This window comes from Somniosus microcephalus, chromosome 32 (genome assembly GCF_052327205.1).
Source record: "Somniosus microcephalus isolate GS21.2 chromosome 32, FLI_Smic_1.0, whole genome shotgun sequence".
Lineage (NCBI taxonomy): Eukaryota > Metazoa > Chordata > Chondrichthyes > Squaliformes > Somniosidae > Somniosus > Somniosus microcephalus.
Window position 1 is genome coordinate 30,567,435 of NC_141018.1, and position 16,661 is coordinate 30,584,095.

Genomic DNA, 16,661 nt, shown 5'->3' on the forward strand with positions numbered 1-16,661 from the left:
GGAAACTTTCTGGTATCCGGCACTGACGGGACCGAGCTGGTGCCGTTAGATCAAAACTGCCGTAGAAACCAGCGCGAATGTTAAAACATACGGAGCTTTTGAACTCCGTGTGAATCAACAAACCCTGTTGCAGCTTCAAAACAGTCGGCCGCAGCTTAAAAGCGTCTCTGTAGCTGAGCAACAGCTTCAGCTAGACCTTGCAGAGCCTGACTGGGGAAAAAAAAGCAACGAGCAGTAAAAAAAAACTTAGCGGAAACGGCTCCTGAATTTTGCCGGTAGATAGAGCTTAAACGAAAGTTTCCTGTAGGTAACTTTGTATATTCACCCAAGACTAAAAAAAATAAAACACCAAGAACTGCAGAAAAACATAGCTTAAAAAAAACTTGAGTCAAAGAGTAAAAGCTTTACTTTGGTTAAAACCCAAGTTGTTTCAGTGTATTTGTTTGCAATTTTAAAATTGGCAGGTATTTGGTGGCAGATCCACATTAATTGTACCAGTACTAAGGAATAGTTTCTTCAATTGAAAAATCAATTGTATTACTAACCAGCTACAAAAAGTACCATCAAGACAAAAGGTTAACCATTAAAAATTGTGTCCCCAAAAGCAGACAGTATTTTGACATTGCGTCATAAGATATTCCTACACTCTTCAAAAAGCAGAACCTCTATAAATATATATCCTTTGAACTAATTCTGAAAATTTCTTGACAAATTGGGTCAGGGACACAACCAATGCTCCCTCTATTTTTGGGGGGCTGCGCGGCCCATTTAAATTTCCACGCGAGCGGTTTCCCCCCCTCCATTGTAAAGCCGGCAAGCGGCCTGTGCAGGACCTCCAGACCGCTGGCGCGCCGCACAGCTTAACGGGAACATTGGACGCAACCAACCAATCTAAACAAAATTTAAAGTTTCGTTTTGCTCACCGAAGTGTAAAGACCTAACACCCAAAATACATAGTTGTTGGGCAAAAGGACTGAAATTTAGTAAGTAAAATACATATATATTTTTAAGGGGAGAGTGAAAAGGGAAAGAGGAAACTACAACTTCTGTATAATAGACTCCCATTTCAACAAGCAATCACGCCACTGTACATCCAGCCCAAATACATTTGTTAATGATAAGTGTCATTGGGACCTTTGCTACAGAGTAGTATTGCGCAAGTTCTAAAAACCCCGTCACATCCAGATTACTTTTTCCTACTAAGAGTTTTTTAAAAACGGAGTTAAATATAGAAATACGTAGAAATTACAACATGGAAACAGGGCATTAGGCCAAACTGTGCGCATCGGCCTTTACCAGCCACACAAGAAAATAATTCTAATCACTTTTACCCAGCCTGTTCCCACAACCTTTCAACCCCATTTTCCTTCACCCACCTATCCAATCTAATCTTGAATGTTGATATAGTCTCGATCACAGACATTAACCCTGAAAGCTTTGACCACGCTCGATCAGCTCCGATGGATGGGCCACATCGTCCGCATGCCCGATATGAGACTCCCAAAACAAGCGCTCTACTTGGAGCTCCGACACGGCAAGAGAGCCTCAGGTGGGCAGAGGAAACGCTTCAAGGACACCCTCAAAGCCTCCTTGGAAAAAGTGCAACATCCCCACCGACACCTGGGAATCCCTGGCCCAAGACCGCACAAAGTGGAGGAGAAGCATCCGGGAAGGCGCCGAACACCTTGAGTCTCTTTGCCGGGAGCAAGCAAAACAGCAGAAGGAGCGCACGTCAACCCGAGCATCCCACCCTCCCACCACCGTCTGCCCCACCTGTGACAGAGACTGTAGGTCCTGCATTACATAAGAACATAAGAAATAGGAGTAGGAGTAGGCCAATCGGCCCCTCGAGCCTGCTCCACCATTCAATAAGATCATGGCTGATCTGATCCTAACCTCAAATCTTCTATCACTCTCCATCCACCCGAACCCATGTGATCTCCCGGGAGAGGCGAAAAACCAGATAAAAAACCCAATGGCCAATTTGGGAGAAAAAAATCTGGGAAATTCCTCTCCGACCCATCTAGGCGATCGAAACTCGTCCAGGAGATCACACTGTCCCTATATTTTCTACAGTACTTACCTTCTGTAAAGGCGATCTCCACCCCAGCCAGGAACAGGAATAAAACCATCACCTGAGAACTCATTTTTAGTGTGGAAGCAAGTCATCCTCGGTTCCGAGGGACTGCCTAAGAAGCAGCAGCAGCACAGGCACTAACCCGGGAAGTGAACTCCACATCCTCACAAATGGTATGACATAGAAATTCATGGTGTGAAGACGCACAAAGCCTTGAAGGTGGCAAGGTATAACTTACAGTACTGTACCATTCTAAGATTACAAAATAAAAAAAGGACCCTCCCATGCACTAGCAACTCCTGATCAGTGTCAGCCATCGTACAAATACCAGTAAATTAAATACTTACTTTTGCCATGTATTCTGTTACAATGTATAGTGAGCCGCTTTCTTCTACAATGACACCCAAAAGTTGAACTAAGTTATTGTGACGGAGTTGCCTGTAATACAAAGAAAATTTGTTAGGTCGCTGTTTGGCCTGGTACCAAAAGCCAATAAAGTTCAGGTGACACCAGAGAAGATTTATTTATTCTTTTACAAATATTGCATTGTTGAACACCACAAACTTTGGCATTTCAGCTGCCACTTTGATTTTATTGGTTTGTTCTCGTGATGTGGGCAATGCTGAAAAGGCCACATTTATTGGCCACCCTTGCTGCCCTGAGTGTTGTGGTACTGGGTGTTCTACAGCAATGGTCTTTGCAACTGATTGAAGTGACCCAGTAGCCCAGAGGTCAATTAAGAGTCAACTACGTAGTGTGGGACTGGAATCACGTGTAGGGCCGACCGGGTAGGGGGTGGGCAGGTTCCCATCCCTGAAGGACACTGGCGAACCTGCTGGATCTTTACAAAAATCCAGCAGCGTCCATGCTGGGGTGTTTTTTTCTGGTGTTAGCCCACAAATTGCTAGCGTTGTTGAATTAATTTTTAGAACTTGCCATGGTACAATATTCACTGGAGTTTAGAAGAATGAGAGGGGATCTCATTGAAACTTATAAAATTCTAACAGGACTAGACAGACTAGATGCAGGAAGGCTGTTCCCAATGGCGGGGGAGTCCAGAACCAGGAGTCACAGTCTAAAGATAAGGGGTAAGCCATTTAGGACAGAGATGAGGAGGAATTTCTTCACCCAGAGAGTGGTGAACCTGTGGAATTCTCTACCACAGAAGGCAGTTGAGGCCAATTCATTAAATATATTCAGGAAGGAGTTAGATATATTTCTTAAGGCTAAAGGGATCAAGGGATATGGGGAGAAAGCAGGGACAGGGTACTGAATTTGGATGATCAGCCATGATCTCATTAAATGGCGGAGCAGGCTTGAGGGGCCGAATGGCCTACTCCTGCTCCTATCTTCTATGTTTCTATGTTAACCTGAACTCTAAACCTCCGATTCGCTCAGCCAATTCCATTACTACACTGCCATGCACAGGAAAACAAGATTGCAATGTAGGAAATAAAAACTAGGATATGCACATGTGTCAGGGTGCATATTAAGCAGTTAGTGCTCAAGATTTTGTTCCACCCCTACTGAGTGTGTCTGGCATAGAATATATTGATACTTTGCTTTAATTTTGTCACTTGTGCAATAACCTTATATCAGAGAGATTTCTACATGAAGTTTCTTGGAAATAAATGTTACAGAATAATTTGTGAATGTTGAACTAAGTGGACAGAGTGAACTGGCAGAGGTAAAGAGTGAAAAAGGATGTGGAGCTTGTTAAAGGCAGCCAGCCATGTAAGGCAGAATTTACCCCCCTTTCCCCACACAATGATGCAAGCTGAAATGTTTGTTGCAGTTTCTGTACATCGCTACTGGATTGCTCAACATTTAGGACATCTTAGTGAAAATATCTGACAGGACTCCAGACTAAAATCTACCTGTACTCAAATGAAGAAACCAATGGGACCTTAATGTGTGAAACTATGAAGAACCATTTCAAAAAGCTGTTTTAAAAAAAAATTCATTTTATTGGATGTAGGTGTCGCTGGCAAGGCCAGCATTTATTGCCCATCCCTAGTTGCCCTCGAGAAGGTGGTGGTGAGCCGCCTTCTTGAACCGCTGCAGTCCGTGTGGTGAAGGTGCTCCCACAGTGCTGCTAGGTAGGGAGTTCCAGGATTTTGACCCAGCGACGAAGGAATGGCCGATATATTTCCAAGTCAGGATGGTATGTGACTTGGAGGTGGTGGTGTTCCCATGCGCCTGCTGCCCTTGTCCTTCTAGGTGGATGAGGTCGCGGGTTTGGGAGGTGCTGCTGAAGAAGCCTTGGCGAGTTGCTGCAGTGCATCTTGTAGATGGTACACACTGCAGCCACGGTACGCCGGTGGTGGAGGGAGTGAATGTTTAAGGTGGTGGATGGGGTGCCAATCAAGCGGGCTACTTTGTCCTGGATGGAGTCGAGCTTGAGTGTTGTTGGAGCTGCACTCATCCAGGCAAGTAGAGAGAATTCCATCACACTCCTGACTTGTGCCTTGTAGATGGTGAAAAGGCTTTGGGGAGTCAGGAGATGAGACACTCGCCGCAGAATACCCAGCCTCTGACCTGCTCTTGTTGCCACAGTATTTGTGTGGCTGGTCCAGTTACGTTTCTGGTCAATGGTGGGGGATTCGGCAATGGTAATGCCATTGGATGAAACAAGACCGTACAGGATTAAGAGTTAAACTTACGTCATTACAGATGCTTCAGCAATGAACGCTTGTGCGGTTGCATCATGTTTAATACATTTGACTGCTACTTTGTTGTCTCTATATTCACCCAACACCACATCTGCAGAAAAACAAAATGATTGAGTCAAGGGAGGTGCATTACATACAACATAGAACTTGAGAATATGCAGAGCAAGTTGATTTTTTTTTAAGAAACCATGGAAAATGGTCAATCCTCATAACACCAAGGCTGAATGAAATAAGACAGGAAGGAGAAATCGGGACAGATAATAAAGTCTGGCAAACCACTGCAGGACACCAGTACATTCTTGTGGAATTTGGGACTATTTTTAAAAAAAAGGCAATGTTGATCCCACCTCAGCTCAGACATGCCTCCGAGTCAGCTGGTCGGGGGGGGGGGGGGGGGGGGGGGGGTTCAAGCTCCACTCCAGAGACTTGAGCATATAATTAGGCCGACACTCCCAGTGCAGTAGTGATGCAGTGCTGCACTGTCAAGAGGTGCCGTCGTTCAGTTGAGCTGTTAAACCCTTTCAGGTGGACGCAAAAGATCGCATGATGATATCTGAAGAGTGGGGGAGTTCTTCCGATGTTCAGGCCGACATTTATCCCTCAACCACCACCAAACATATTATCTGGTCATTATTTCATTGGTGTTTCTGGGACCTTGATGTGCAAAAGTAGGCTGCTGCATTCTCCCTACATTAAACTACTTAATTGGGATGCCCGAGATCATGAAAAGCAATACATACAAGTTCTTTCTACATTCGCTATGCAAACAGCTTTCCATTTGAATGGAAGGAAGGAAAGTCAGGAAAGTGAGGGTACTCTCCATCTGATCACCCTCAATGAAAAAATGTTTTTTTTTAATGAATCTATCAATATTTCACTAAACAAGTTTTCTTTATTAAGTATAAAGCAGTAGTTACTAACAAAGCATATATACAAACATGGCAAGAAACATTTGAACCCCACTTACAGTAACTCAGGTGAGTCCCCCCCCACGTTAAACATAATTAACAGGTGCTACTTACCTCCAAATTCTCCTTTTCCAATTGTTTGTAACAATTTGAGCTCTTTCATGTTAAGTGCCCAGCCACCTACAAAACAAAAATGAAATTTGCATTGGAGTAATGCGACAAGAAACTGCCAAAAGCTATGGGTAAGCCAGCCGCTAATGAAAATGCACGTTTTGCAGGCTTTCAATGCATCTACGTATTTGAAGCCAGTCGGTCGTTTTGACTGTTGAGTAAGAACCAGGAGAACAAGCCCTAGCGTCATACTCTCATACCAAAGCCCATGGGCAGGATTTTCATTGGGCCGTGGAGTCAGGATTGGAGGCGTGCGGGGGGGTTAAAATCCCGAAATCGGGGGGTCCCGACCGCATCCCACACCCAACCCGCCTCCATGCCAGTTTCAAAGGAGGCGGGAAGTGGATTAGTGCCAATTAATTGCCTGTTAACAGGTAGTTAACAGGCAGCTTTTAGCCTAATCCCAACTGTGGGATTCCCGACAGTGCCAAACCATGCCAAGTTAGAGTCGTCGGGCCGTCGGGGTCGAGATGTCGGTGTTCAGGTGAGTGATGTGTGCATGAGTGCAAAGGTAAGTGTGTTCGGTGTGTCTAAAGTGATTAAAGTGTAAATGATATTTTCAGCCTTCCTTCCTTTAGGTTCCGGGAGTCCCTCATCTCACCGGCACAGAGAGCAGAATGGCTGCGAACTGTCAAGTGGCAGCCTGCAGCTTTCTGTGCAGGAGAGATTTCTAACAGAGTCTGTGGAGAAGGACTCAGGTTAGAATTAAGACCGTCAGTGTTTGACAGCTTCAAAGAGTTTTCAAACACTGATATTTCATCTGTCAAAACCTCGAGGGGGGAAATTTCAGTCTGTGACGTCACCTGTTGCCGGGTGGCCCTTAATTGGCCTGCTGAGCCTGCTGGACGGGCTCAACAAGGTCAATCAAGTTAAAATCACGTGGATTGGCCGCATCTCGATGGAGGCGGGACGACAACCCCAAAAGTTGTCGTCCCGCCTCCTGAATGAAAATCCAGCCTCATGTCTTCGAACACTTGTTAAATGTACTAAATTGTATTTTGAAAGTGGGAGCCAAGGGAGACAGAAAATCAGTTTCCTTAGATATCAATTTTTTCACTCACTTCTGGAGAATTCATCCTGTGCAGCCACTGTCCCTTCCATAAGTTTGGGAGTGATGAGACGTGTACACAACCCATCAGCATCAACGGTGTAATGCTAAACATGGAAGGAAGCAAAATGTTGAAAACAATTAACAGTACGTAAAGACACTGCTCCGATACAATTGGGAGTATGCTGGTCTCCTTGGGCCACACCTCTCCTGCAGCTAATCTGCTCCCAAGGCTGTACTGTCCTTCAGCTGACTGATACAAAACATGCAGCAACAACTCAGTGGCCACTTGCTGCAATGTCCTCTTCCCCCTTGTGGGGTAGTAGCTGCCCTCTGCTCGGCAACTCCCCACCGAACTGTGGCCTCGTTTAGCAATTCAGCAGCTTGGGCAATGAAGCCAGTTCTCACCCCGCCCCAGCCACCACCATGATTCAAGTTAACGCCGCACTATTCTGCCTTTATAAAAAAAACCTGTTTCTAAATAGGAAAAAGATGCACAAAAGTGGTGTGAAGTGGCAGCAGTAGTAAATACCATTACCGCCTATGCAGAGAAGATTGGACTGCAATTCAAAAATGCAGAAGATGCCTTTTGCAAACAATATAAAGCTTCATTTGAAAAAAAAAGGGGGCATCGGACCCAACAATCCCTACCCCACACTCCCAGGCTGTCTAAATCCAGGGAACAATTGAACTCAAGTTAGCTGGAATAGTGTAAAAAAATAAGACCAATAGTAGGTAGTGCCAATTAAACAATGAAGAATGATGCACAGTATTGGTGAAGTATATATATCACATTCTAATAGAGTAGTACATGCTGCATTCAAAATGGGATACTACACTTAAACGCAGTTCCTACTGGTATGTTATGTAATCAAGCCAAATGCAAAGTATAAGATTGATTTCATCAAAATGGAGCTTGGCAACAGCAACCAGGAGAGGTGATCATGCACCATTACTGCTGTTTGAAGAAAAGACTGCATCGCCATTCAATCTCTAAAGACTGATTATCTGCTCGGCTCTTAATGCATTAGAAATCTCACCAGCAACTAAAAGCCAATATGCAGAACTCGGCGCAGGAGTCAAGGATTTATGTAGAGAGCTTGACCTTCCCCAGTCTTCGCCAATGCAAGCAGGAAGTATCACCCTGTTGTACCACTTTCAAAAATGCAATTAAGCAGCGTTTCTTTAAAATAGAGAAATGGAAGGAAAGCACTATGGTCCATTATACAGGGCACCACCAGGGTTGGAAAGAGTAAAAAATTAAAGGGGGCGGGGGGGGCCAGCAAGACAAGTACTTCCTTTCAGGTCTTGCGAAAAGCTCTCAGCAAAAACCACTACTTTTAGGATTTGGGAACCCAGTATAATAACAGGTGGCGCACCACTCCGGCTACCAGGGGTATTCTTTTCCATGTGGGTGGCCTAAGCACTCTGCAGCTGCACATTCAGAACCACCAGCAGCCCAACTGCAAATTAGATTTCCTAATTCCACACAAAAAGAAACAAAATTAAATAATTGGGGCTTGTTTAAAAAAAAGTCACTTCACTCAGGTATTTGCTCATTTACCCAGATTATTCATACGCAAGAAACCAACATAAATGCACTTTCAAGACTATTTTAATCCCTTCGGACCACATCAAATGAGGCGCAGCTAACTTGTCCTCTACTGTACTGCTATTTGAATTTACTGTCCTTCCCAAGGGATGCCACGTTGAACACGTAAATGAGTTAAGATTTTGTACATATAATTCCTTTAATGCACTTGTCACTCTGGATCATGTAATATTTTGCCAGTTGCAGAGTGATTAGGAACCTGTTTTGCTGTTTAAATTACATAAAGGGTTTCAGGCGTAAAAGTTAAACGGGCTAATTTGGTTACTTACCAGAAGTCACAACTTAATCTATAGCTATATTAAACTTGCACAATGAGTTTCCACTTTAAATGTCAAAAGGAAGCAAATCGTTTGATGAAAGTAATGCAATAACTTTTGAAAACCATTAAACCTTTTTGAAGTTAGGGAAGAGATGTGGCCCAATATGCAGATGCAGATTAGCAGGAACCTCAGTATAACTGATATTGCACTCGGTTTCAGATTCCATTTCTTAAAATTGGCTTCATAAATTAATGATTCTTTCAAGCATAAATCATCGTACACTATTAATAAGCATCCACTGAATGCCAGGAGAGAGAAAAAAAATCAAAAATCATTCATGAGTTGAATAAAAAAGTAATGTCTGAAATTGATAAAATTACTTGAGGTACTTGTTGAGTTTCTTAAACAATCATTCTAGAATACTTAATGTGCTGGCTGCTCGTCCCACCTGTTCAACTTACACAAGTAGTCAGTATCATTAACAGCACATAGTCCAACTTTCTTAAAGCATGTGAACCTAATTTACCCATTGTTATTTATTGTTTGATCCCAATTCCCTAATTATATTCAAAGCAAAATACTGCAGATGCTGGCAATCTGAAATAAAACCAGAAAATGCTGGACATACTCAGCAGGTCAGGCAGCCTCTGTGGAGAAACAGAGTTAACGTTTCAGGTCGATGACCCTTTGTCAGAACTGGAAAAAGTTAAAGATGTCACAGATTTTTAAGCAAGAGCAGGGGCAGGGAGAGGAGAGGAAAGAACAAAAGGGAAGGTCTGTGATTGGGTGGAAGGCAGGAGAGATGAGACAAGAGGGATGATGGTGCGAGGCAAAAGGAGATGGTAATGGGACAAGTTGAGCAACAAAGGATGAGTCGAGATGAGGTGTAAATGAGAATGGCAGAATCATCAACAGCTGCCATGTGAAAAAAAATAGGGGCCGAGGTTATAATCTGAAATTGTTGAACTCTATGTTGAGTCCAGAAGGCTGTAAAGTGCCTGATCGAAAGATGAGGTGCTGTTCCTCGAGCTTACGCCGAGCTTCGTTGGAACAATATACGTTCAGTCCGTAAGCATGACCCCAAGCTTCTGGTCGCCTGTCACTTAAATTCTCTGCTCCACTCCCACACCGTCCTCAGCCTCTTACACTGTTCCAAGACGGTGTTCATCTTCCGGTCAAGCAGGGTTAGAGGGCGTTGCTTCTAATTGGGCGGAGGAGTGGGACTGGCCGAAATGCTCTTGCAGAGAGCTGGCACAGGCTCGACGGGCCGAATAGCCTCCTTCTGTGCTGTAACCATTCTATGATAAATGGAGCAGGGTGTCCAGATGTAATTCAGTCACCATTCTAAAGTTGCAGATTTTCTTCATTTTTGTATCATTTGATATCAATATTAAAACAGCAGAGAGTAGATTTAGTTGGAGTTTGTCGACAGCCGAGGCGCTAGAAGATGCAAAACTGAAGTGTTACAGTGCCAACACTGGCAGTGGGGTATAATTATACTGCGCTATGCATAGCTAGTTTCTATTGTACTCGTGCACCTCAAAATTTGTAATGGAAATTCTTGACTTCACAATGCGAGACAAAAATGTGACAACATTTATGTTGGCAGGAACCAAGTGCAAAGACAAGATTTCTCATGTTATAGATGTAGACTTAACTGGGTGAAAATTCAGTCGGCGTCGCAGAAGGGTCCCTACCCAAACTGTTAGCATCTTGATTCTACCAGTGGTGTGGAACCTTAACAAGGTGGTGAAATTTTAAAATAACAGAAAATGCTGGAAAAACCCAGCAGGCCAGGCAACATCCGTGGAGAGAAAATAGAAGTCAACGTTTCAGGTGAAAACCCTTTGTCGAGACTGAAGAAGCACAGAAAATGAAATAGGTTAAAAGTCCAGTTTGGAGGCTGGGAGAGAACAAAAGAGACGTGAAGAGACATTAAGAGGTATTCAAAACCAGACGAGATGGTGATAGGACTAGTGGGGACAAAAGACGGCTCTAGATTAGGTGTGAAATGCGCTGGCGGAATGGGAGACAGCTGCCATGTGGGAGAGAGAAAAAAAAAGGGGGGGGGGGGGGGGGGGAGGCCAAAACAAAGGTGTGGATAAAAAACATAAGTAAAAATGTAATGGGGGCCAAGGTTATGATCTGAAATTGTTGAACTCGATATCGAGTCCGGAAGACTGTAAAGTGCCTAATCGGAAGAGGAGGTGCTGTTCCGGATGTTGCCTGGCCTGCTGAGTTTTTCCAGCATTTTCTGTTGTTATTTTGGATTTCCAGCATCTGCAGTATTTTGCTATCGTACTGGTGAAATTTAAAGCTTTGTTGCAGGCTAAATGCCAGAAGTGCTTTCCCAACCAAAAAAAAAAAAAATCCTTAATTGATCACATTTTTTAAAATTCTGCAACACTTCTGGCTTAAAAACCCACGGTTTCCAAAAGGATCTGAAGTTGCAACAAGCCCGCTAATTTCCTTAAAAGTTTTAGGCATGTTACAAATATTTCTCCAACAAAAGAATGCAATCTGCACAGCCAAAGACAACATAACTTATAATCCAAAAGCTACAGTGCTGGCCTCAATTTAGCCCCCATTTTGATTACCAGTACACCGACCTATTTTGATCTGATGCCTAAAAGTCAGCGAGTTGCCACTGGCCTCTGAACAGTAGCCTACAACCCAAACGTTACTTGGCGCAATTCATGCAGTTCCATTTATTGGAGCCACGTGTTCCCAAAGTGTACAACATTGAGGCCTGTAGACAATGGACCCTGACATGAATCAGTCAGTCATTCATGAAAGAAAGACTTATGAAATAGTACTGGGTGGCCTGCGGGTGGCGCTGTCCAGGGAGAGTATAAATACTCGGGCACGGGCCCAGCTGGCGCAGGACATTCTTAACAGGAACTAGTGAAGGACACAACTAGACCTCCATGTTGTAAAACAGTTGATTAAAACTTTGCTTAACGCTTAGACCAAGTGCCTAGTAGTTTTCTTACGTCAGACCCATAGAGGCCAATCTGGACATAAACTGAAGCATAACTAGCATGAATCAAAGAAGTCATACATTCGTGTTTTCTGCACGACTATGTTTTTTTTTATAAAAGCTGCAGTGGCTTATTTTCCCCACATGCACACACTTCAGGCCCACTTCCTGCAGTGTAGCACTATTACACAAGGACTTACAGCACGGTACGATGCCCTAAATTTGCTACTATTCTTGGGCGCTGCCTCAGCACTTAGATAAATATTGGCATAATGGGAAATCTAAACATTTCAACTCGGAAACCACCAATTAATATCATAGAAAAAATTTTAAAAAAATAAAAAAATATCGCACTTTTTATAACAAGAAAAAAATAACTGCTATTCTACTGTAGTTTCACAAATTCTTACTATTTCCTCTAGACAGACAACATCCTGACTTAGCTGTGTATATTTACACCACCTGTTCTGCATTAATAACTCAACCATACCCCATTTTTTAAGACTTTCATTTCATTCAATTTACAGAATGGAATTAATTTATCTTGTAGTGCAACTGGAATTAAATACTCAAGTGTAATTGCAAGAGCTGGTCAAATGCAGGAGATCAAAGCCGGTGAAGTTTGTACAAAAACAAAGATGCAAAAGATGCTGGAAATCAAACAGAACATGCTGGAAACACTCAGCAAGTCTGGCCACATCTGTACGCAAAGGAAAACGTCAAGTTGCACAGTCCTTCAGCAGACCAGTTCTGATGCAGGTCTCCGCCTGAATGAAACCAACGGCCCAGAAATTCGGGTCCCAACGCTCGAGTACGCGCTGGGTACTCACGCGTAGGCCCAACGAAAGTGCCGGCTTGGTGCATGCACTGCGCATGCGCAGGAAACTGGCACTTCCGTTCCCCTGAAAGAAGGGGTTGACAGGTGGAACGCGTGCGCCGGAGAGGCCGCGCGTGCGCATCGAACTTACGTTTTTTTCCCAGGGTTCTCCGGGAGGGCAAGTCTGCAACAGTTACACTTTTAAAAAGCAGGCGCAAGGCTTGCTTTTAACAAGTTAATGGTGAAGTAATTAAAATTAAAACTTTTTTCCCCACAGGTTTATTATTTTTAGATACTTTAAAGAAAGGTAAGTTTATTTTTAGTTCTGTTAGAAAATGTAATTAATTCTCAAAAATTTAAATTGTTTAAAAGTTATTTCATGTAATTTATAGTTAGTTTAAAAATGTGATTTAAAAAAAAAATTATTTGAAGATTTAGTGATGTTTAGGGGCTTATAGTATTTATAGGTTTGACAGCTCTTCCTGTCAAACTTATGAATACAGATTCCCTGCTACGATTGGCTCTCCATGGCCCACGTGATCCCAGGGGACGCTTTGAACTAACTGCGCCCCTGGGATACGCAAGCACTGCGCGCCGGCAGTTGGAGGCGGCCCAGGATCGGAATCCCACGCGGGCCCACAGCTCAACGGCTGGCGCGCTAGCCAAGTGCAGGTCGGGGGCTTGCACCCGCGGGAAGCCCCCGACCCGAATTTCCGGGCCAACATATTTCCTTACTCTGAAGCTTCGAACTGGTTAAACCATGAACATTTTAAGCCGTATTCATTCTTCAGTTCTACGCTGGAAGCGGCAGTGGATTTACATGCTGACAGCACATTTTAAGTTCAATTCTTATCAGTGCTACAATCGTTGCACCACTTCCTTTTACTGCACCCAACTTTCTGAATACCTGGCTATTTTTAATCACTGATTGCTAACAGTTGCACCTTACATTGCAAAAATAGGTGAAACTAAGGCAATGGCAGAGTTTATCACACAGAACTGAGAGCTAAAACACCTGCCCTGACATCCTGACTTACAAGCAAAGTAATACCTCAGAAATTCTCAGTGCTTAAGGGCCAATGAACACATCCAATATGGAAATAACCTTATAGTATGGATAGAAAGGGCGTAAAGATATCACGGATTTCTGCTAACTCTGCAGTTTACAATTCCCATTTTAATTTTAAAATTTAAAACACTTTCACCACCATCAGTATAATGCTCAATGGAATTCACTGCAAACTTCAGGAGCAAATCCCACTTTACATGATTTTTGGGGCGGGGGGAGAAATGAAGGATGAAATGAGAGAAAGACAGTGGTGTGCTTTTCCATAGCCAATTACAGAGGAAGTGACACTAGGAGGTTGAGAGCTAGTTACCGGTCTGCCCCCTCAGCCTGGGTATAATGGGCCGTATTTTCCGATCTGGAAAAAAAATCTACGCACTTACCCGAGGGCTCCCGAGGTGCGTATAGTTCTAATGCTGGGCCTCTCCAAATCAAAGTGCGCAGGGCCCAGGTATCCCAGAGGCACAGGCGGTTCGCAAGCGTCCCTGGGGTCACGTGGGCCATGGGGAGCCAAAGGAGGGAATCTGTCAAATATGTGAATGGAGATCACCCCAAAAACACTTTAAAACATTAAATAAATGTTTTTAAAAAAATCACATTCTAAAAATTAGTTGAATTTATAATTAAATATTTTAAGCAAAAATTTAATTTTGAAAAAAATTAAAGTTTTTTATGGGGTTAAAAATAAACTAACTTTTTTTTTTAAAGTATTTTTAAATGATAAGTGAGTAAAAAAACTTTAAAACCTTTTTTCAAATCTTATGCTGGTAAAAGCAGGCCTTATGCTTTTACCAGGCATAAGATTTCTAAGGGTTTTCTGCGGGCGGAGGTTCTGCAGAAAGCAGAACTCTCCTCCCCCCGCAGAGGCCCTTCTCCAGGGCAGGCGTCCGATCCGTCAAGAGCATTCTTGACACATCGGAAATGCCGGTTTTCAGCGCATGCTCGTACCCACCCGTAGGCATCGGAATATCCAGGCCAATATTCCTTTTTTAAAAATTCATGCATGGGATGTGGGCGTCGCTAGCAAAGCCAGCATTTATTGCTCATCCCTAGTTGCCCTTGAGAAGGTGGTGGCGAATCGCCTTCTTGACAACGGAGTGGCTTGCTCGGCCATTTCAGAGAGGCAGTTAAGAGGCGACCATTGCTGTGGGTCTGGAGTCACATCAAGGCCAGACCGGGAAAGGATGGCAGATTTCCTTCCCTAAAGGAAATCAATGATCCAAATGGGTTTTTATGACAAAAACGGTAGTTTCATGGTCACCTTTGCTGATACTAGCTTTTTATTCCAGATTTATTTAATTAACTGAATTTAAATTCCCCAGCTGCTGTGGTGGGATTTGAACTCACGTCTCTGGATCATCAGTCCAGGCATCTGGATTACGTCCTGTAACTCTATTTTCGCTTATGGGATGTGGGCGTCACAGCATTTATTGCCCATCCCGAATTGCCCTGGAGGTGGTGGCGAGCAGCCTTCTTGAGCCGCTGCAGTCCATGTGGTGAAGGTACTCCCACAGATAGGTAGGGAGTTCCAGGATTTTGACCCCGCGACGATGAAGGAACGGCGATATACTTCTAAGTCAGGATGGTGTGTGACTTGAAGGGGAACTTGGAGGTGGTGGTGCTCCCATGCTCCTGCTGCCCTTGCCCTTCTAGGTGGAAGAGGTCGTGGATTTGGGAGGTGCTGTCGAAGAAGCCTTGGCGAGTTGCTGCAGTGCATCTTGTAGATGGTACACACTGCAGCCACGGTATGCCGGTGGTGGAGGGAATGAATGTTGAAGGTGGTGGATGGGGTGCCGATCAAGCGGGCTGCTTTGTCCTGGATGATGTCGAGCTTCTTGAGTGTTGTTGGAGCTGCACTCATCCAGGCAAGTGGAGAGTATTCCATCACACTCCTTACTTGTGCCTTGTAGATGGTGGAGAGGCTTTGGGGAGTCAGGAGGTGAGACACTCGCCGCAGAATACCTAGCCTCTGAGCTGCTCTTGTTGCCACAGTATTTATGTGGCTGATCCAGTTAAGTTTCTGGTCAATGGTGACCCCCAGGATGTTGATGGTGGGGGATTCGGCAATGATAATGCCATTGAATGTCAAGGGGAGGTGGTTAGACTCTCGCTTGTTGGAGATAGTCATTGCCTGGCACTTCTGTGGCATGAATGTTACCTGCCACTTATTAGCCCAAGCCTGAACATCATCCAGGTCTTGTTGCATGCGGGCATGGAATGCTTCGTTATCTGAGGAGTTGCGAATGGCGCTGAACACTGTGCAGTCATCAACGAACACCTCCATTTCTGACCTTATGTTGAAGGGAAGGTCATTGATGAAGCAGCTGAAGATGGTTGGGCCTAGGACACTGCCCTGAGGAACTCCTGCAGCGATGTCCGTCTGCCACTTCCTCAAAGGAGGGACGGGGAATATTCAACGCATGCGCGCACACACAGACTGTAGGCTGCTGCAATGAAATTGCAATCACATTCTCCCAAATCAGTTCAACCTCCTTTGTAAAAAAGAATTAAAACCCGCGCAAAAAAAACTCAGTTAAATACTCAAAGCAACTTACACCATAGTCACACCAATCCATTTGTCGCCTCAAATTGTTCCATTAGGACAATGCTTAGTAAAGCCACAAAGCATCTCCAAATAGGTTGGGGGGGGGGGGGGGGGGTGCGTCTTACTGTCTTGTGCATAAACTGCCAACATGCTGAGCCAGAAGGTAAATATAGCAAGCAACAATTTTACAAGAACATGTGATGGGAGAAGGGGAAGTGCAACGAGACCTGGGTGTCCTTGTGCACCAGTCGCTGAAGGTAAGCATGCAGGCGCAGCAGGCGGTTAAGGCGGCAAATGGTATGTTGGCCTTCGTAGCAAGAGGGTTCGAGTACAGGTGCAAGGATGTCTTGCTGTAGTTGTACAGGGCCTTGGTGAGGCCACATCTTGAGTATTGTGTGCAGTTTTGGTCGCCTTATCTGAGGAAGGATGTCCTTGCCATGGAGGGAGTGCAGCAAAGATTCACCAGACTGATACCTGGGATGGCAGGAATGACATACGAGGAGAG

At 44.2% G+C, this 16,661-nt stretch overlaps 1 protein-coding gene across 1 annotated transcript in view; it reads right to left on the minus strand.

The window, feature by feature from the left end:
* The window catches only part of LOC147097361 (tyrosine-protein kinase CSK-like), a 58,870-nt gene that overhangs the window by 13,283 nt on the left and 28,926 nt on the right, over positions 1 to 16,661 (minus strand). Inside the window, exons 4-7 of the mRNA XM_085972275.1 lie at positions 6,890 to 6,983; positions 5,772 to 5,837; positions 4,741 to 4,840; positions 2,425 to 2,515 (exon numbers count right to left, since the gene is read on the minus strand). Coding sequence (XP_085828401.1) covers positions 2,425 to 2,515; positions 4,741 to 4,840; positions 5,772 to 5,837; positions 6,890 to 6,983 — 351 coding nt within the window. The remainder of the gene's footprint in view (positions 1 to 2,424; positions 2,516 to 4,740; positions 4,841 to 5,771; positions 5,838 to 6,889; positions 6,984 to 16,661) is intronic.